The sequence below is a fragment of the Parasteatoda tepidariorum genome, chromosome 6 (genome assembly GCF_982258835.1).
Source record: "Parasteatoda tepidariorum strain Cologne lab strain chromosome 6, Ptep-v5.0, whole genome shotgun sequence".
Classification (NCBI taxonomy): domain Eukaryota; kingdom Metazoa; phylum Arthropoda; class Arachnida; order Araneae; family Theridiidae; genus Parasteatoda; species Parasteatoda tepidariorum.
This window is the reverse complement of record NC_141760.1, coordinates 27185628-27208082: the sequence shown is the minus strand read 5'-3', so window position 1 is coordinate 27208082 and position 22455 is coordinate 27185628. Positions and strand designations below refer to the sequence as shown.

General features: G+C 27.9%; 1 protein-coding gene across 5 annotated transcripts in view; it reads left to right on the top strand.

Moving 5' to 3' along the window:
• The window catches only part of LOC107442409 (stearoyl-CoA desaturase 5), a 75838-nt gene extending 53924 nt beyond the window's left edge, over window positions 1-21914 (top strand). For 3 of the 5 annotated variants that reach the window (XM_016055975.4, XM_016055974.4, XM_071178883.2), the window contains exons 2-5: window positions 14079-14388; window positions 15913-16043; window positions 17252-17457; window positions 18819-20752. In XM_016055975.4, coding sequence (XP_015911461.1) covers window positions 14109-14388; window positions 15913-16043; window positions 17252-17457; window positions 18819-19269 — 1068 coding nt within the window. In that variant the 5' untranslated portion in view covers window positions 14079-14108 and the 3' untranslated portion in view covers window positions 19270-20752. Of the gene's footprint in view, window positions 1-1490; window positions 2007-10539; window positions 10989-14078; window positions 14389-15912; window positions 16044-17251; window positions 17458-18818 lie in introns of those variants that run through there. The other 2 variants (XM_016055972.4, XM_016055973.4) reach the window with 2 other exon arrangements.
• The last annotated feature ends 541 nt before the right edge of the window (window positions 21915-22455 follow it).

Sequence of the window (22455 nt, the reverse complement as noted above, 5' to 3'; positions counted from 1 at the left end):
GGAACTAACCCATATTTGCGTTACACGGAGAGGAAAACCACGAAAACCTTCCACGCTTAGCCTTGTGCCAAGGCGACTCTAATCCATAATCCGTCTACCATTAAGGATATTTTAGGTCAACTCTGTGGTCGGTGCGAGCCGGGTGCGGAATTCGTATCGACCAATCATTGCTCGGATTCGAACCCGGTTCTTTGATGGGATGACCAGAGCGATGGGTTAATAAATTTCATCTACAGAGCAAATTTCTCTGCATTGTTTTTTTTTTATTTAATTTCCTCAAAAGAAAAAAAAATCTAATTGAAACATGTGCACAAACTAATAAAAATGAGGGCTGCCAGTTATTATTTTTTTTTAAAAAATCTCTTTTGAGCCTGTGGTTAAATTGTTTAATTTTTTTCTCGTAGTATTTTTTTAAATTCTCTCTATAGCCCAAATTCTATATATATTACTATAATTACTATATCCATATTGTGGGCATGAGAAACCTAGATTTTTTTGGAAATACATTAAAAAAATGCAAACTAAGTTCTATTCATTTTTATAATCAGTTAATATTTGGAAATTACTCAAACGAAAACTAAATAGCTTGAATTAGTTCAAAAAATAAAACAAACAAACGTATTTATTACTATATAAAACAATTCTTTTAACAAAAAAAAAAAAAAAAGATCTTAAATTGTAATTTGGATGAAAGTATACTTAGGAAAAAAAGAAGCGCTTTTTACTTTTTTTTCTTTCCCCAAAAAATGATAAAAATTGAATTTTAAAAATTTTTAGGAATTTAAAAATTTTGCATGCATGCTAGGTAATAAATGTTAAGAATAATAATTGAGTTAAAACGAAAAAATAGCTAGATCACCACACCAAAAATGATGACTGTGTCATAGAAAACATTTCTTTATTCTTTTTCTTTCTAATTTCTAAAAAATGTCCTGTAAATATTAAAAATTTCATATATATATTAGAAAAATTAAAAATATTTGGGCCTGCAAGAAAATGCATACAAAATAATAACTTAATTTCTCCACATCGACCACTTCTCCACCTTACGACAATTTGAATAAATATTTCATCATACAAGAAACATGTTGTAATACGTCGAATAGAGAAGAGCATAAAATTAAAAGCTCCCCATACGACTCACGTGATATTCACGTTCTGATCATCTCTACTGTCAATGGAACGGATGAAGTAAAAAAGTCACGAAATTAAACAAAAAATGAAAAGAGAAAGGGTCAAATGAAATTAAGTATGACAAAGCCCTATTGCACGTTTAGATTTGTTTGGAACAAACTATCTTGTGATCGAAGTCTAAAATTAAAATTATTTCGAATTTGATCCCTAAAGTAATATTTTTTTATTATTTCTCTGTTTCCGTTTCAAAGTTTACGTTGGAACATCGTCATCACGCCATAGCAGACGATACTTCGCCTGGCTGAAAATGATCACGCCATGTGGTTCTATAACAATCATACCGGCCAATGAAATCAGGACCCGAGCCGGTGACGTCACGAACGCAAGAGAGCGAATACTTTAGTGAAGAACGGGAATGAGAATTCTTATAATAGAAAAACCAAGCCGGCGAGCTTTGAGCTCTCTACGTAAATCGGAATTGAACTCTCGTCTGTCACACTTTTCATTATTCGGTATCATTTTTTTTATCGTTAATTTTTGAATCCCGCTTCTTTCGTTTATATAAGTATTTGTTTCTAAATTTAGAAAGTGGCTTGACTTTGCTCCGGATCTTCTCATTCAAATTGATAGAATTTGAAAAGCCGATTAATTGAACTCGTGTTTTCAATTTGTGTTTATTTACATTCTTGTTAAAAATTTCGTCAATGGACTTCGGACAGATTTGAAATATATATATAGTATGGGATGGCAGCTTCAATAAATTAATTCGACTTGCAGTGATCTCGGATGCTTCAAATTGTAACGTGAATATTTTTAATCAGTGAAAGAAGTTGAAACTAAAAAAATTGATCTCCCAGAAGTATTATAGTTAGGTAAGTAAAATATTTTTATTTTTAGATGATAAATAATCTTAACTATGTAATATAGAATTAATGATTTTTTGAAGTTACACTTATAAAATTTGAAATTATTATTTTTTTAAATAAACATTTAGTTTTATATTTTGCACATCGTTCAAGTTTTCCTTAACCTTAACACGTAATGAAACGAATTGCAATTCTTTAGAAATGTAATAATTTATTTTATTTTTGCTATTTAATATCTTTAAAAATTATAATAATGTATTATAATAATGTAAAATTTTAATATAATAATTTACCGTTAATTTTTTTTTAGATTATGTAATTAATTTTTTTCTAATTAAAAAAAAATGCTTTTTTAAAAGCTTAGTTTTTATTCTATTTATTTTTTTCGACTAAGCAAACGATTTCATACTCAGTTTGGTTTTTTGTTTCTCTCGTTTTTTATAATTTTCATTTTAGATCATAATATTTCCTTTTTTTGTTTATTGTTCTAACAACTGCTAGTTAAATCGAAGTTGAGTTTTAATCGAATGTAGAATTTAAGAGCTGCTAAATTTGTTCGGGATAATTAAAATTTGTCGATGCAATTTATTGATGTGGGTGAATAAAATTCAGAAGCGTTGGCATAATGTGAATTTTACAAATACTGTTTGACAAAGTTTTTTAAGTTTTGAAAAAAAAGTCTTAAGACTGAGATCAAGAATTTTTTTTAAAATTGAAATTTCGAGAAAAGTTTGGGTCGTATTTTTTTATCCTAGAGGGAAAAAAATGAAAATTTTTTTCGCATGTTTTGATTTTATTATAATATTAATTCAAAATCAACTTCGCGTTTGTAAAAATTGCAATATTTATTGAAACTTTGTAAGGAAAATTATAGATAATTTAAAACGTTCATAACTATGTATTAACTATATAAGTTTTAAAAAAATTATTTAAAATTATTATTTATTAAAAAAAGCTCAAGAAATCTTATGAAAATACTTTTTTCATTAATTTATGACTTTTCATAAATAGCGAAAATGTTTTTTACACGTAATGATCATTTAATAAGTTATATTTATAATTTTGATGTATGGAATAGCATTTTTAAAAATAATTAAATTGCGGCGAATTAGAATTTTCTCCTTCACTTGTCTATTTTCCACTTAACTTTGCACTTTATTAATATCAATTCGATAAAATTGGATGTGAGTTTTGGTTTTGTTATAGAAAGCGCCATCTATTGATAGAAATGTTTATTGATATAACGTATAGAGATTGTATTTAAGTTAATTTTTTTATTAAAAAGGATTTATTTTTATTCTGAATTACAAAGCTTTCGCAACATTATGCTTTAATATCGAATATCGCAAACATTTAGTGTTAATATTAGTTTAAGTTTTGAAGAATCTTTTATGAATGAAATATTTAAAATCCTTATTTTTTAACAAAATAACTTTTATTTCATCTGAAATATACTAAACTCAGCTTAAAATTCGTTTTAAGATGACTTTTACGTTGCGCAGTTTTTGAAAATTTATTTATCCTCTTAATATTTAGGAAGAAAATATTAAGTAGAATATTTGCTTAACAAATTGATAAATAAATTTATAATGCATAAATTTGAAATTGAAATTTTATTTAAAATTTTCAAAACTTTCAAATTTTTGGCTGTTTTTTATAATTTGTAGTTCAAAAGAGTTCGAAAAATATTGTTTCATTTAAAATAAAAAATCATAACTTGAATTTAAGAGAAAAATGATTCCAATAGAATATATCTGTTAAATAAATTGTTGGCTGAAATATAACTTTCTTTATTTACCCAAATTACTACATTATTTAAATAACTTTATTTAACGTTTCAAAAGATTTTTTTCAAACAAATTTATGACAATAGTTTTTGAATTAGGGCATTATTCTAAAAGTATTACTTCCCTTATATAAAATGCAAATATAACTTTTTGTTTTTGTTTTTGAAAGTTAGAAGTACCATTCAAAACTTTTGATACGAGTTTTTTTCTTCAAAAGAAAAAAAAGTTTCATTTTACTGTTTGGCATTTACGAGGTAAGCTTCAAACCTGACTTAAAGCAGCCTGGCTGAGAGCTCACGTGATCTCCAGTCTTTATTTCAATTTATAAAATTAGTCTTTATTATTAAAATTAGATAAACGCTGCTGCAAACTCTACTTGATTTACCTGTATACTACTGGGTTTGCCAGTTTCTCCTGGTATCCTGGTATAATAAAAATTCTCCTAGTGTTTGTATATTATAGAACATACCCTAAAGTTATCTAAAAGAAAAATCCCGATTGAAATTTTTACATAATTTATTTTCTACTTGAATATTGCTGATACATAAGGAATTTTTAATATTTTTAGTAATCTGTTTAAAGCTTTTTTTTCCTTTTTATTTTGTTCTAAAATTCTCAGTTTATTTTTATTCAGAAGTCTCTCTTTTTAAATTAATAAAAATCTTTAAATTATCAATAATGCATTACTTGCTTGTTACTATTTAAAAATAATAGTTAGCACAATAAAAAAAACAAAAAACAAATTCCAATTCATTTAATGTTAATCATAAAAAGAAAATATATCAGACCATTTTTAGTTCTTAATGTAATAAAGTTTTTGTATTTTGATGACAATAAAAATCTTTGAATTTTCCTATATGTAAAATACTTCATGCAACATGTTATAATGAAATTTATATTATTTCGTAAAATTTACGAGTTTTTTTTCCTATCCATGTTAGAATGGTTTGAAAGATTTAATAAATAGTAAGAAAGCATATCTACGACGATATGTAGAAATTGAGACAAATATATCAATAATATAATATCTGACCAATAACATGTCAGTTGATTGAAGCGAAAATAGATGAAAGGTCGGAATAGAATGAGGGGAAAAACAAATTTTAAACCCCGAGGAAAAATAATTATTTAAACGACTTTCTAAATAACAATCTAAATTATGTTTCTATTTCTTAATGGAAACTATGAATCCACTACTCCTAACGTAAAGAAGTTAGTTTTTTCTTCCGCCATTGAAGGCAACGTACAATGCAAGGCTATTTTAGTAAGTAACGAGTTTTATTTCTTCACTGTCAAGGTCAATAAGTTTTACAATCGATATCTAAATTGGTTTCTTTGTTTCTTCTTACTAGTTGTTAAATCTAGACACGTTATGAACTACTTTCCCGGTTTGCTTCACCGAAATAAAATTGTATTGAATCGGAAACAATATATTTATCACTTTTGCAATTGATGAAGAATTGAAATTCTTAGACCAAGAAATTTTTGATTCTAAATAATACCTTTCAATAAGCTTTATATTTTTAAACTTAAAAATATTAAATAATTTTTTTTTTTTTTTGATCTAGAGCAGAAGTAGGTCTGTATGGAACGATTAGAGATCGTTTAAAATCATCTTCCGAAATAATTTATGTATTAATTCACGAATATTTTGTGATGAAGTAAAAAATGATAGTTCGTAAATGTTTAAATCAAGTGGATATTTTGAGTTACCTATTAATCGGCTTTATTGAGGCCGTGTACGTAAGCTTCAAATCAAAGCAAAACTATTTTTGTATTAGTAGTATATGAGAGAGAGAATTATCTTATTTCTGCAAAATAAATATAAATAAAAATATTTTTGCTGCCATTTTTTACTTTTTAAAAAAAAATACGAAACGTTATTAAAAGAACGTAAGCAGAAACGGGTTAATTTGTTATAAAATAGTGGGGAAATTTTGTAATTAAAAAAAAATTAGTCGCAAGATAGGAGACAGATTTCTTTACGTACTGCAAACACCTACCTAAACAAAGTTTTTTTTAGATACTTCAAATACCTACCTAAAAAAAGCATTACTGCAGGACATTGGTGACATAAAGAAATATTTTTTCACTTAAAAATCAAAACTTCGGGATAAATTATTTCATTGACTAGGAAAATCAAATAAAATTACTTCTATTTAACTACAGTGTGGCGAAAGGTTACAATAATACTGAGCACTAAGGAACTCATTATTATACATTTTAGTGACAATATTAAATATTGTCTGTTAACCCGACTTCCTATTGCAATAAAAATTGCTCATCGTTTTTTTTTTTTTTAAAACTTAATATCTTAAATTTATTTAAAAGTAGAGAGTGGGAAAACAAATTGCAATAATCGTTAAATATCCAATCACTCTCTGCTTGAATTAAAACATATGATGCAATTGTTGTAGTACGTAATTCGAACCAATTAAAACATCGTTAGTTCTTACTTCAGATTTCGATTTAAGCAGTGGCTTATAAATTGTGTCGAATTCATATATCCGAATTGTTCAATTTTCTAGTAATAATTATCACTAGGCAACAGTGAGGAAAATCTGATTGTCTTTTGAGCGATAAATACGGTATTTAAAGGTTGCTCACTAGCGGAATTTAAAAGTTATCGAAATGTAACTGGCAAGAACGTTGAGTTTCTTTTTCCCTGTATTTTGAACTTTTATTATAGATGCGTTTTGGCTTACTTTACAGGTTTGAACTCATGATAATAATAGTAATTAATATGTTCAATATTACATATTAACTCAACTTGTCATACAATTCTAAAGCTTGTTGTCTCCTCTTGGGTTTAGCATGAGCATAAAATTTAAATAATTTTATCTAAAAAACATTATTATTTAGAAATTTAAACTAAAACGAAAACTTCCTTACAACGAAAAACAAAGAATAAAAGTTACTTAACGGTAACTGTGACCATGTATTGGACTGCTTTTCCGAGTATCTAACAGGATCACTTCCTTATAATCGAAAAGTAGAAAATTTAATAACGCTGTGAATTATAAAAAATATTGATATTTAACAATATAACATAACATTTTTTACCTAATATTCATATATCATAATATTCTTTACATAACTAATTTATACAATTTTTATATAAATAAGTGTTTTTGTTTCTTATATAAAATTTATCTGCACTGACAGTATAATCCTATTCAATAATTATCAATTCATAAAATATTGATGTATAATATTGACGTATTATTGATACGTTATATTATCGATATTGATCACGAAATTATCATATTCGATAATTATAGTTATGATTAACGAATGCGATATTTTCTAGTTTGGCATGTATTGTTATCGTTTATAACCGCAGTTTAGTCGTATTTATATTGACGAACTAGTGTTCATGAGGTGTCCACGGTTCAAATCTCAGCAATGGCTGGTCTGTCTAAATTCTGCACCAGGCTCGCACCGACCGTAGTGCTGAAGAAAAATATTCCCAATGATAGAGGGATCATGGGTGAGAGTCCTCTTTTGCTCTCGGGCTATTCGCACGAGGTTTTCGTGGTTTTCCTTATGCAACGCAAATGTGGGCATCAAAAAGCCCTCCAGGAAAGTTAGCCCCTCCCAATACTTGATTCGGGGTGCCCCTGTCTTCATAGTTGGGTTCAAAATTACAAGGCTACGGAGTTGAAATAAACTCAGAATCGGGTTGGAACGCCTGATAAAATAAAATAAAAAATAATATGAAGAAGCCTGATCCCGAGTAATTACTCATTTACTGTCGGATTGAACTAATTTTATTTATATTTCCTATTAAATATTACCTCAAATTTTGACAACAAACGTTAGCTTAAAAAGCTTTAACAGTAAACTTAATGCTTTGACAGTTCAAAATAGAAGATATCCCTGATTTACAAGAATCGAAGATTATCTACGGTTATCAGTTCTGTTTGGCTGATTTGTCTGTTTTCCTGCATTACAAGCTCTGTTAACCTCTCCCGTTGTTCAAAGGAAAAGCGAGCAAGTGATGCTCCTTTGGGACTAGTCATGACAAACTCGTTGAACCATATTCTCAAAACACTTTCAATATCTTAAACGAGATTTATTATCTTTCGAATTTCTAAGTTCGAAAGACATGCATGAGCTCATCTCAACCTCATTTTTAAAGGTTATAAGATGTTCATCTTTTTCTAAGAATTATGCAAAGCTTTAGGTTCAGTTCTGCGGAAGTAAAATCGATCAGCGCTTAAGAGGATTCTACATTTTACCTTCTTACCTTCTGTATAAACAACTCATCTTACTTACCTTCTGTATAATCAACTTCTCTTATATTTTAAATATATAAGTAATTTAAAATTTATTATTATCAGTAATTTAGTAGAAAAAGTGATTTCACACAAACCTTTCCAATCCTTTCCTTTTTTTTCAAACATATATATATATATACATTTTTCCAAACATATATATATATATATATATATATATATATATATATATATATATATATATATATATATATATATATATATATATATATATATATATATATATATATATATATATATATATATATATATGATATGAGAAGACAACTAAGGATTACGCAATGGGGAAGCTCTATCTTCAATAATTTGTTTGCATTTTGATAGTTCCAAATATTTTTTTCAGCCATTGAAACTTTATGGCGCTTACTCTAGGTTTACTTGAACTCAAAGTTTCCTCTACTTTAAATTTAAATTATTTATGGAGGTAAAATAGAATATACTGCGAGAAAAAGTGCCTCCTGTGGTATGGCGCAATTTTAACATGAGTTTTAAACAAAACTTTTTTTGACTTTCTAAGACACCGCAGAAATATTTCCATGTGATTATAATCACGTGGTTTTATAATTTAAAAAAAGATACTCTCTTGTGACATAAAGTAATAAACTAATTTATTCTAAAGAAAATCGCAAAGAACTTAGCGTAGGTTTAAGCTTATTCCATTTTTGATTGTAAAAGCCGATTACAATCACGTGGTTTTAAATCGTTAAATTTTTTTTTCTGATGATTCAGTGAACATAATTAATTTCTAAATAAAATTGCAAGCAGCATGGCTGAGCTTTATCGAGACATGAGTCGCGATTTCGAATATTTTTAAAATTATTTTTCTGATAATGTAGAAGAATTAATTCATTTCTTCTCAGCAAAATCGCAAAGTTACTCCATAATTCAAACTGATTATAATCACTGATTATAATCACGTGATTTTAAATATTTTAAATTTTCTAATGATTCAGTGAAATTAATTAATATTGTCGAAATAGAATTGCAAATGTTTGTATTCAATGATGATAATTCAAACTGATTATCATCACATGATTTTAAATATTTTAATTTTTTTCAGATGATTCACTGAAATTAATTAATTTCTTTTAAATAAAATTGCAAGCGACGTGCTAGAGCTTTAAAATTATTCTTTTCTCATGACATAAGTTTGAGTTATTTTGTCATGACATGTTGTTTATAATCACCTCACATGACTTTGAATATTTTTTAAATTAATTTTCTGATGATGTAGAGGAATAAATTCATTTTTTCTCAGCAAAATCGTAAAGTTACTCCATAATTCAAACTGAAGATAATCAGGTGATTTAAAATACTTTGAAAACTTATTTCGCAAAGCAATATTTTTTTTTCTTTAAAAAAAAACAGCCAAGAGCCTATCAAGGGCCTTACATTATTCCATTATCTAATTTTCCAGGTGAGTTTTAAATCTTTTGTGATATTTTGATATCGTTCAAAATGTTCTTTTTTTCTTGTTTTGATATCTTTCGTATTTCTATCGGTGAAAGACTAAAATTAGGTCTGCATTTAATGCGGAAATCATCCTAAGTGAATAATTCTGATTTTGACTAATCTGTAAAAAATTTCGGATCGAATTACAGTAAAAAGTACCGGCTTTCATAATGTCTGTACTTTTTACCGTAAAATTCATTTTAACCTCAACATGTTACAAAACGAAATATCTCCGGAACAAAAAATATATCTTAGTTTTTACTGTAATAATTATCCTAAAACAGATTTTACTGTAATAATTATCCTAAAACAGATTTTACTGTAATAATTATCCTAAAACAGATTTCAATGTAATAATTATCCTAAAACAGATTTTACTGTAATAATTATCGTAAAACCACTGATTAAATAAATATTAATGTAAAAATTGCAGTAATATATTTTACGGTAAAAATGGATTTTACCCCAAAATGGATTTTACGGATGATGCACTCAAAGTACCGGTACTCTATACCGTAATTCGATTCGGAATTTTTTATTGTAGATCTAAATCATATGACAGAAAAATGTTTTATTATTTTTATCCATCCCGTAATCTTACACTATAATTTTAAAGACCGATAACGCTCGATGACAAAAAATAATTTTTTTTTTAAAAATTAAGTTAAAAAATGTGCAAATCCTTAAATGAAATAAACCTATAAGAAATCATCGTTTTCATTGTTCATTATTAATCTAAAATATCTCGAAAGACAATAAAAGTATGTGTATTACATAGCCTTGATTTCTATATACTATTCGAATCATTCGTTCAGTGTCTTTTGTGAAGCTAGAAGAAAAAATTAAGTGACAGACCAAGATTTGTTAGTTGATAAACTATTTTTCCTTTTTTGTGGTCTGAGACCGTACCGTAAACAGATCCTTAACAAAACATTTTCGAACATTCAGCACTGGAATCGATCCGGCTGTGACGTCACTCGTTCTTGATGCTCGTGTCTCTTTCCTGGGGGATGTTTCTAGCCCGAGAGCAATGGCATCGGTGGCAGCATTCCGGATTTTCTCCTGGCGACCGGATAAACTATGAACTGAAATGTCAGCAGCTGTATAATTCTTGAACGATCCTTAAACAGTTCTTTGATCAAAAATCTATAATCGTGAAGTTAATGATTTCAACTCTACCTTAAATAAAGTTGTCTGTCTTTAAAGTCTTAGCGTCATCGTGTCATAAAAACGTGGACTTCTATGTGCGTATGTTAAGCGAGTTAACTTGTGCGGAAATTTCACATCTCCTAGTAACACCTGTAGTTAATCCAGTGACGTCACAACGGATGGTGATATAATAGTCTCTTTGTGTACCTCCCTTATGGAAAATTAATCTTGCTGGATGTCTTGAAATATTTAATTAAGATTCAGGAAATGTAACAAACAGGATATAAATTAATTTCGTTTAAGTAAGTTTTGTTTTGATGTATTTCCCTCTTTATATTTGTCACTTTGCTGGTGAGTTTAGAATTGTCATTGTTGGAAAGTAACATAACCCTAGTTAAAGCCGATAGCAAACGTCACTACCACATAAAGTTCAATGTTGATAAATCCAGTAATTATTTATTTTTGAAAAAATAAATAAATAAATGCTGTCGTTACTATTCGTGATTTATCACTTTTTCAATTTTCCAAGATTAAATATGTCCATTTCAAAAAATTTAATTCCTTTTTAAAATTACTTTTTTTATAACTTCAATTTTGTCTTATTTCATATCTTAAATTTATAAAATAAGTTCTGTTGCTAAACTAATAATTTATGTTAGAGTTTTTTACTACGTAGCACTTTTTGGCACATTAAAATAGATTTAGTTAAATTCAAAATATATTATTTTTATTTTAAATATCTTAAACGCCATTGCTAAGTAATATACAAACATACAGGAATTCTGATTGTGCCTTTCAAATCGGAATTTAACATCAGAGTTTTATCCATTAATCAAATTCTATTAAAAAAATCCATTTTAAAGTGATGAAATGTTCAGAATTTTTTTCTCGTTTACTCTTTAATAGCTAATTTGAGAATTATTTTCTTTATTATTGTTAAGTTAAAAAACATAATTTTGTATCATCTACATGTCAACGAACGTTTTGTTAATAAATTAATATGTTATACGCATACAATAGTTTTTCAAATCAGAATCAGAACCTAAATACCGGATTGTAATTCATCAATCAAATTCTGGTTAAGAGAAATTCAAATTCATTAATATTTAAAAAAAGATTTGATTTCGTTTAATATTATTAAGGAGATAGTTGAAAATTATTCTATTAAATATGGTAATATCGTTGACTTTTATAACATGACTGTATTATATATATATATATATATATATATTATTAAATTACATTATATTATATTATAGAAAATTTTGTTGGCTCGTTAAATATGACTCGTTTTATGATATTATATTGTTTGCACGTTAATATGATATTTTCTAACAATAATTAACAAATAATTCATCTCCATAATAAGGAATAATAATCACTAAAATAATGAAGTTTCGTGTTATTAATATGTATTGCAAAAAAAATTGAAACCTTGAAAAGGATATTCTATTTACGCAGCCAAAGGTCGCAATTGTTCCAGAAAAAAATAATAAACTACCATTTTAGATCTGTTTTCCTTTTGTTTCCTTGATTTAATTTTGATATTCAATTCAAAATAAGTGCTAATATTTATGAGAGTTTGGACATCTTTCTTAAAAGCGTTCCTTTGTTTAGCTGTCACTGTCATAGAAATTACTCCTTACACGTGCCGTTGTATTGATTGAAAAAGGATTCCGTAGTCTCGACCTTCCTTAGTACTCCAGATTCTGTTTACTTTAACTGACTGAGACTTTTAGTTAACACGATGAAATTATATAATATTTTAACACAATTTGTAAAGCTTTATTTCTAAAATGGGAACTTGACAGTTTTTCTCTTTTTAAAAAAAATATGTTTGATGCGACATTTTAAGTTCGCTTTTATTTTTGTTTCTTTAGATATTTTATAATGAAAGTTACTTTTGGTATTTTCAAGGTCGTGCTTAGGGTTTTACCAACCCTGATGAAAGAAACAAAACAAATGTTAATATTCGTAATTTCTTGCTATGAATAACATTGAGTTTACGAAAGAATACGAATTATAGATGTCAAGATAGATTATAGATTTCAATCTTACGCATGTAACATTGAAAGCACAATTAAAGATTAAAATATGATATTAAATGTTTGTTTAGTGTAAAATGTTACAATTTGTTTAAATTTTGAAATTTTATTGATTTGAATGAACTTGTGAATTAAAATGAATTTTGAGATCTGCCCAGAATGATCGCCAATTTGGGCACCCTTTGGCCATTGATAGGTTTTCTATAATAGAAGAGCATAATATGAAACAATATCAAATCAACAATATGAAACAATATGAAATATTACAAATTTATCTGCATGTAATATTTAAGAATATAACTAAAATTATAATTAAATTCTTAATGTAAAACTCAAAAAATGTTAAATATTACAAATTGTTCCAATTTTAAAAATTTAATCAACTTGAATGAATTGGTAATTTTAACTGAATTCTGGTTGCCCGGTGTCGCCGCACCTTAGGAGAGAGTATGTTAATGGTTATCACTGCTAATTAATTTTTATTTAAAAAAGTAGAGTTCAACCTACACTATTAAATTAAAAACTTTCTGTATTGCATAAAGACGCGATCGAAAGTTATTCAAAGTGTTCGAGATTTATCTTGTTTAATGTTAGTTCTACCTTCTTTCCCATAAGAGAACTTATGTTACTGTCTCCAATCATATAGCTATCAATTATTTTTAATTACTAGCAGCATTACTTGACAGGGAGGATTTATTCAAATCTTCATCCTAAGCATTCCTCGAAATTAAATGACATCTTCAAAGTTAATTTTGATAAAATGGAAAGATCAATTAAGTGCACACATATTTCAAAGCATTGTGATTCGTTACCAATGAAACATTATTGGAAACCGAAACAGAATGCTTGAACAATTTTGCATAGGAGTAACACATTTTTTACGTATTATTGAATTATGCTCAAAAGATATGGAGCTAGGTTCGATTTTTTTCTCTGCCTACTTAAACTCTTTATGTCACTGATGTAAGATAAGTTGATTGACATAAATTGGTTCAATTTCTTCAAATTTTGAGAAGTTCAAGAGTTTCATCTTGGTAGCCGCAGGTAATGGAAAAGTATAATTGACAGATTCATAGCTTAACTTCATACAACGAAACAAGTCTTAAAATAAGTTGAAGTAATTATTTTGACGATTTTCTCAATTTTTAAGTTAAATCATTTTCGTCATTTTCAAAAGATAACTCAAGTGCCTTGCAAGCTATGACGGTAAAAAAAAAAATAAATGAATATTCTCCTTTTGTATTTTGTTCTTCACTTGGAGACCTGATAATAATAATTGTTTTGAATATTTAAATAGTAATGTCAAAGTTTCAATATCAACTAATGTTATGCAATTTTATATTTTAGGTAATTTATACAATCCTCAAACTCGTGACAATGCCTCCTCTATCGTGTACCACCGTTACTACCACCCAGACTGAACCTCAGTCTGTTATTGCTGGAGATAAATTAGAAACCGAAGTTTCTCCTGCATTTTCAAACCACGAAACTGATGTAAGAGATGATTGTGACAAAGTGGATGTTATTGAAGCACAGAAGCCAGTACCCACTCAGATAGTATGGCGTAATGTCATTCTCTTTGCATACCTGCATATGGCAGCTGTTTATGGTTTCTATCTCATGTTCACATCTGCAATGTGGCAAACAAATTTATTTGGTAAGATTTTAAGTTTTATATCTTTTAATATTTTAAATTTTATATCTTTTTTTATTTAATTCTTTATAGTTTCCATCTAATGTTCACATTTCCAATGTTACTTTGTTTCGCAAAAATTAAAAATTTTTTGTCTTTATTATTAAAGTTTAATACAGTTTATAGCTTGTATCGTATGTTCACATCTGTTAATTCGTTTTGAACATACGATAGAAATTTTTTTCTTCTTTTTTTTAATTTTTGTGTATGTATGTAGTTTTATTTATAGTTTCTATCGTATGTTAACAACTGTTAATTTATTTGCTGCGAATTAAAAATTGATAATGTTTTTATTTAAGTATTTCTGCCTATAGCTTTGTTTATAGTTTCTATCTTATGATCACATATGCAGTGTTAATCTGTTAGGCTAAAATTTAAAATTGATATATTTTTATTTTATTTAAGTTTTAATATTGTTTATCGTTTCTATCGTATGTTCATATCTGTTAAATTATTATTCAAGAATTTAAAATTGATAACTTTGTTTTATTTTTAAGTGTTTACGTCTGTAGTTTTGTTTATAATCTCTATCGTATGTTCATATGTGTTAATTTGTTAGCTGCGAATTTGAAATTGATATCGTTTCTATTTAAGTGCTTATGCATATAGGTTTTATTTATAGTTTCTATCTTATGATCACACATGCCATGTTAATTTGTTAGGCAAACATTTAAAATTGGCATTTTTTTTTATTTAAATGCGTGCGACTTTAGTTTTGTTTATAGTTTCTATCATATGTTCACATCTGTTAATTTGTTTGCCGTAAAAATAAAATTAACTTGTTTTTTATTTAAGCTCTTCTGCCTATAGTTTTGTTTACAGCTTCTATCGTATAATCACATAGGGAATGTTAATTTGTTAGGTAAAAATTTAAAATTGAAATATTTGTTTTCTTTGTGTCTAATATCTTATACTTACATTTGAAATTAGCAAACATATTAGATTAATAGGATTTTTGAGTGAGAAACAGTATTTGAGAAATTTAATAGATATGACTATTTCAAGCTTATAATTAGTTTGAGATATGTTACATTATCAAAAATCGGCTTAATTATATACTCGGAACATTGATTTTTTATTAAACATAGATTTTTTTAATGAAATTTTTTAAATTGGTACAGCGGAAAGAACAACTGAAATATTAAAGTGTAAATAGATTAATTTATTAATTATAGATTAATAAATTAATAATTATAGGTTAATAGATTAGACCCATACGAAAATCTTCCCAAAACTTATTAAAGAAAAAAAAGTAAAGAAAAAACTGTTTTTTGGAGTAAAAAAAAAACAATCGCGTCAAATAGAAAATTATCAGCATATCTTCACGGAAGATAAACGTTTGCCAAGTAATCATGAGGGGGGGGGGTAGCAACGCCTTCTTGTTTGACCACTGGACTTATTAAGAATTTTTTTATGCTTTTCAATGTCTTACAAATCAATTATTCTCTAACCGATTTCATGAGTTAATGAATATCTATTACTTTTCAGCGTTTATTCTCTACTTATTCTCTGGCGTTGGTGTGACTGCGGGTGCACACAGACTATGGGCTCATCGATCTTACAAAGCAAGATTTCCCCTTAGAGTATTCTTAGCCTTTATTTATACCATTGCATTTGAGGTGAGTAAAATTAATTTTCTTTCTTTGCCATCAGGCTGTTTCTGTATCAATTTTTTTCTTTTATTTATTTTTCATATTTTTTTTTATTTAATGTGCCCCTTCAATTTATTTTTGTATTACATCTGATTCGCATCATATATAATGCAAAAATAGTTTGCAAGTATATAATTGATACGATGAAACTATTGAAATCGTAATTCTTGAATATGACCTCTTGTTTTTGAACTAGATTTCGTTGATACGTGATTTTAGAAATTTTTTGGTACAGCAGCAGTTTAATCCTCTCATTAAATATAATTTCTACCACGAAAATACTACATTCACGCTCACAGAAACACAACTTAAAATATTGAAATTATAAAGGCGTAATTCTTGATTATGAAAATGGCGACGAATGTTGCAGATCAATTGCTTTTACGCAGTGCAGGTTTTTATACTTTTGGCTCAATTTTGTTCATAAAATTTAATTAGGCATTATAAGGTTACTTGATTTCCCTACTCATCATACTTTTCTCCTCTCCGTTACCATGGTTTCGACAAATCTTGGTTTGTCCTTCAACAGTTTGACTCAGCAAGAAGTTGGAATATACTTCCGATGGGGAAAAAAGAAAATTTGTCGAATCCATAATTAAGGAGAGGGTAAAAGTGTGGAGAGGGAAGAAATTGCGTAAACTTGAGAGTAAAAGTTTAAATAAATACTTTTTTTTAAACTGCCAAACTAATGTTTAAGCTTTTCACCACAGAAATGTTAAATGAACTCAATAAAATATTGCTTATATTTCCTGCAAGAACTGTACCGATATCCAACTTACTCCAGATCACATTTTCGAGAGCCCAGCCCTTACCCCATATGTTTTACAACTGGGTATGGTGCCACTGGCTTCAGAACTTCTTGAGATCCTCTACAGTAATAATGTATTGGAGCTTGCGGATGATGTTTTGAAGGCAAACGAGGCAATTTAATTGTCCATGGACACGATAAAAAAATATTGCTGAGTTGTGCAACTTATTAAAATAGTTAATTCAATAACCAATAATTCCTGTCAAGTTTTATTGATGTTGCTCAAAATTATGAACATTGACATCTTTTAGATTACAGTAAAGCCATAAACAACCATTAATGATGACTCGGTGGCGTAGTATATTTATTTCGTAGTATTTGTGCTTAAAATGAAACGGAATTTAAATTTTTGTAATTGTTTTCGCAGAATGACATTTATGAATGGGCCCGTGATCACAGAGTTCATCACAAATACTCTGAAACAGATGCTGATCCACATAACGCGACAAGAGGATTTTTCTTCGCCCACGTAGGATGGCTGCTTTGCAGAAAACATCCAGAGGTTATCAAGAAAGGAAAAAACATCGATCTCAGCGATCTTATGGCTGACCCCATTGTCCGATTCCACAGGAAGTAAGTAGCTTTCATCGAGTTTTGGTCAGGCACAGAATTTTTTTTTTTTTAACATTATATATTTTTCTTTAAAGTAAAGTAAGTTTTCTTTAAAATAAAGAACCTTGAAAATTTTGGCACATGTGAGAAAAATCTTCGCGAATTTTCTATGGGTAAATTTCTGAAGGTATAACTATAACTGCATGTTCGTGTACAAGGTTACTCTGAATTTTTTGTGAAAGGTCCGCTTTCGTGAAATTGTAAAAAATTTTCTCGTACTTTTGCGAATTTGTGAAGATATTGTTCCGCTTTATGATTTTTCAAAAAGTCACAAAAACCAATGGTCTGTGCAGAATTTTTATGAACGGTTCTGTTTTATGTAAAAAACAAAACAAGCAAGGAAAAAAAACACTCATAAAACCATGTCTTTCAATGAATTGTAGTTTTAAAATTATAAATTAAATACATCGTAGACTCTTATTTTTTCAAAAATAGAATTTTATTGAGAGTCTTGTTTTTAAAGTAAAAACCAACTTATAAAGCACCAAGAATTAAAAAAAAAATACCGGCAACTCTTGTTATAATTCCGAAAAAATTGTCTGTCTCTTTTAAATATTTTATTCGTGCTAATACAGGAAGGTTGACTAAATCATACCACTTTTGACATTTAAATTTCAACTAGTCACAAATCACAGAGATTTTTTGAAATATTTTAATATTAAAATACAGAACATCGACTATTTAGAATTTTTTTTTGTAATAATATTTGTGCAGTAAGCGCTAAAAATTTTGTAATTTCTGCAAGTGGTACGAATTAAGAAACCGTTTGCTAGTTCGCTCTACCTGCACCCTAAATCAATCAAAGGTGATATGATTTTATATTTTATAACAGTCGTTGAACAACCAATCCAATTTTGGGTTTATGACTACTAATGTCGTAGAGCCCCTGAATCCCAGCGATGGTTGGTTGATACGAATTCTGCACCCGGCTCGTACCGACCCCAGTGCTGATGTAAAATATTTGCATGGTAAACGGATCATGGGTTAGAGTCTCCTTGCCGTCAGACTAACCATGGGAGGTTTTCGTGGTTTTCCTTAACGCAAATGTGGGTTAGTTTCATCAAAAAGTCCTCCACAAAGGCAAATTTCTCCCAATACTTTATGCAGGAGTTCGCTTGTCGGCTGGATTGGGTTCAAAGTTACAAGGCTACGGATATATGATTTGAAAAAAAAAAAGAAGAATTAAGCAACTTTTCTCTATAAGCCGTTTTCTATCTAGCACAACGATTAAACCTGCTTTTCTTGGCGATACGTATTTATTTTTGAAAAATGTAGTGAAAACATTTAGTTAAAATCTAATTTTTTATCACTTGTTGCTTTAGGTACTACTTGAAACTAGTTCTTTTGTGCTGCTTCATCTTGCCTACCATCGTTCCAATGTATTTCTGGGGTGAAACATTTAAAAACGCTCTCTTCGTGGCCACAATATTTCGATTATGTTTCACTCTTAACCAAACTTGGCTTGTGAACAGTGCCGCTCACATGTGGGGCACTCGACCTTTCGATGTCAACATCAACCCCAGGGAAAATCCTCTTGTAGTCCTTGGCGCAGTTGGTGAAGGTTTCCACAATTACCACCATACTTTCCCATATGATTACGCTACCAGCGAATATGGCATTAAATATAATGTAACTACTGCATTCATCGATGCCATGGCGTGTCTTGGATTAGCTTATGATCGCAAATCAGCTTCTCGATCAGTTGTTAGCGCAAGAAAACTCAGAACTGGCCAACCAAGTATGTCAAGTTCTAGTGCCACAAAAGAAGAATAAAAAGTTTGAAATTTGACAACAAAGTGTAAGTTCTAGTGCCACAGACTAAGATTAAAAATCTGAGAATATATTTATATAAGTGAGACTTATATAATATACTAATTGTTCTTTAAGACTTAAGGCCGAAACTGCTGCAAGAAATTACGAGAAATGAACTTGAATTTTTTCTGATTTCTACGGCTTGTCTTTGAAGCTTATTTTGTTGTGGTGTGGAGCTTTTTGCTGTTTTTTGATGATGTTAAGACTGTATTTTTTAATGTGTTGGAGATAAGTTGTAATATTGATTGAAAAATTGTTTTTTTCTTATTGTAGTCTTATATTTTGATTGTAAAATGATGTCATTAGTTATTCTATCAATAATTAATTTTCAACTAGAATCGTTCTTGAATTTAATGAAACTTTTTTTTAAAAAAAAAACAACCTTACAAGGAACGATTTTGCGGTGTTTAGGAGAAATTTTACATAAATCCTTTTTTCAGGGAAAAGTATTTTCAAATAATCCTTTGTTTCGTTGAAGTTTTATCAAACGTTATATGTAGCCAGGAAATTGAGGTAAATTTGCTAAATTTTTCCAGATTTCTTTGTTATTAACTGGTATGAGAACCTATACACTGTTAAGTTTTTTTTGTTAGTGTTGCTTAAGTTACTATTAAAAGACCCAAGAGCTGTTTGTCAGGTTTAAATTTTGTGTAAAATTTTTTTTACAAATTTTTTAAAAAAAAAAACCAGCCTGACGGGCTTGTTTGATCTATTGTACTGTGATTTTTGTTTCGTCTTGTTACTTTGTTATTTCATGTTATCGAGTTTTTTTATTCTGTGAATACTTACTTAACACGAAGAAGAAATATATTGCCTAAAAATTAAAACCAAGTTGTTAGTCTGACCACTATTCCAATTTAATTATTTATCATGAAATTGTGCAGATGCTTCATAATGCCCACCGCTTTCATTACTATAAAATTTCTTAAAATCAGGGTAAAAATATTTAATAATGGCGTATTTGTTAAATTTACACCAAATTTTCGTTTAACATTTATGAAAATGAGAACTTATTTAGAAATATTGAGAATGGAGATACATTTTAACAGCCCCAGCATGTTATAATGGTAAGAGTTTTCATTAGATTTATTAATTTCAAATTTGTAAAATATTTAAAAATTCTTTATAGCCCACCAAACTTAAAATAATTTAAATTGTAGTTAAAGGCTAATTTATTATTTATAGTACAAATTATATATAATTTTGATTTCTTAAACATATATATACATATACTACTTAAAAGAGGATAGTTTAAGGATAAACTTAAAATTAGCATTTGTCCTAAAATTTTGTAAATAGTAATATCTTTATGAAACAAATAAATTTAGCATTAACTGTTTAAATTAAAGCATTGTAATATTACTATTTTAAACCGAATTTCACTAAAAAATTAGCAAAGATTCGTATTTGAAGTTTTATAAAATGAGCTTTTAGGGAAACAAGATTTTATTGAAGAAAAGAGAAAAATAAATTGAGAAAAAGAACTAGTTTTTACCATAAAATTTTAAATTCTTATTTTTTATTTAAATATTTATGTATAACTAAGTAAGACAGGTATTTTTATAAATGTATGTAAATAATCAATATATATATGTTTTATTTTAAGAGAGCTTGTTTACTACAAAATCAAATTTAAAACTTTATTTTAATAAAAATCAAATAAATAAATTACTTTTTCAGTGCATACGAAATTATATGAACTTAGTTGTAATATTACAGGTCTTGGCGGATTAATTAAGAAAATAGTTTTTTTTTAATTTTTGTACACTTAGGTATTCATTTTCATAAAATATTAAAAAGTAAATACAACTTATTGAAAAAAAGCAAGTTTTTATATTTATAAATTGCGCAAGAAATGTTCTTGTGCACTTTTCTTGCTGGACTTGAAAGGACTTGCAGAATGTACTTCTAATTATACCTAAATGATTTATGTTGAGAGATTTCATAACCCAGTGACAGACTGAATATACTTCAGACTTTTATTTTCAACTATTTGTGGAATGGAAAAAATATTAAAAAAATTGTTCGTTTTATTTTGAAGAATGAAATATAAAATATTTTTAATAAAATGTTCTAACAAAAGAGAGAGAGAAAACTTTGATATAACATCGAATTAAAGTTGACAATATAAATACGTTTCCCTATATTTATATGCAGAAAAAATGCATATATTTTTAAGATGAAATTCTTATTAGAATGATAAATAGAAAGGGATCATAATTTATCCTACTATTAATTATGATCCCTTTCTGATATTACCTAAACCCAAATTGTTAGAAATGCGATATGCAATAATAGAAAACACTTGATATTCACTACGCAATTTTATCAGCAAATTTTTGTTAACTTTAAATATGGCTCTGAACCTACATTTAATGTTTAAGGAAATAATATTGAAACAAACTGATATTTGTATTAGAAAAAAAAACAAATTATACATGTTAATTGTATACATTTTAAATTGCATTCATTTAATTCATGTGCTTGTTATGACGTACTTGTTAATCCACATAATATAAAATATGCCATACTTTTTCAATGTAAATGAGTTTATGTAAATGTCTCTATATTAACTATAAAAGAAAATAAAGTCTTTATTCAGTGTTTATTGAGAGTGTCATTTTATACCAGTTAAATTAAACATCATATTTTTTCCATCTTGAATGTAATTTTTTTTTAAAAAAAAATTAGCTGTGGGAATTTATTATTAAAATGTTGTTTTCTTCCTCTCAATTTTTTTAAAATCGATACATTTTTCAAATTGATTTTTTTCACTTGAGATTTAGCACTTTGAAAACTTCTTTTGTACGATGATTTAAAACATTCAGTACAAAGGGACATCGACCACGCTGTAAACTGTGCTGCAATTTTGCAGAGCTAAAGAGAATTCCATGTCATCGTGTCGATTATCATTAGCAGACACTTATTCGTTTTAAACGTTCTTTTAGCATTGACGATCACAGGTATCTATTTGTTATAAATCATGGGCTCCCAACTTACGTGTGGCCGAGGCCGCAATTAAAAACACCAGTCAAATGGCGGGCCACAACTTTATCAAAATTTTATATAGGACTCTTATGTTTGAAGGAACATTAAATATTACCGCAGATTTTTATCAAAGTTTTCTTAATATTAAAATTCAAAATA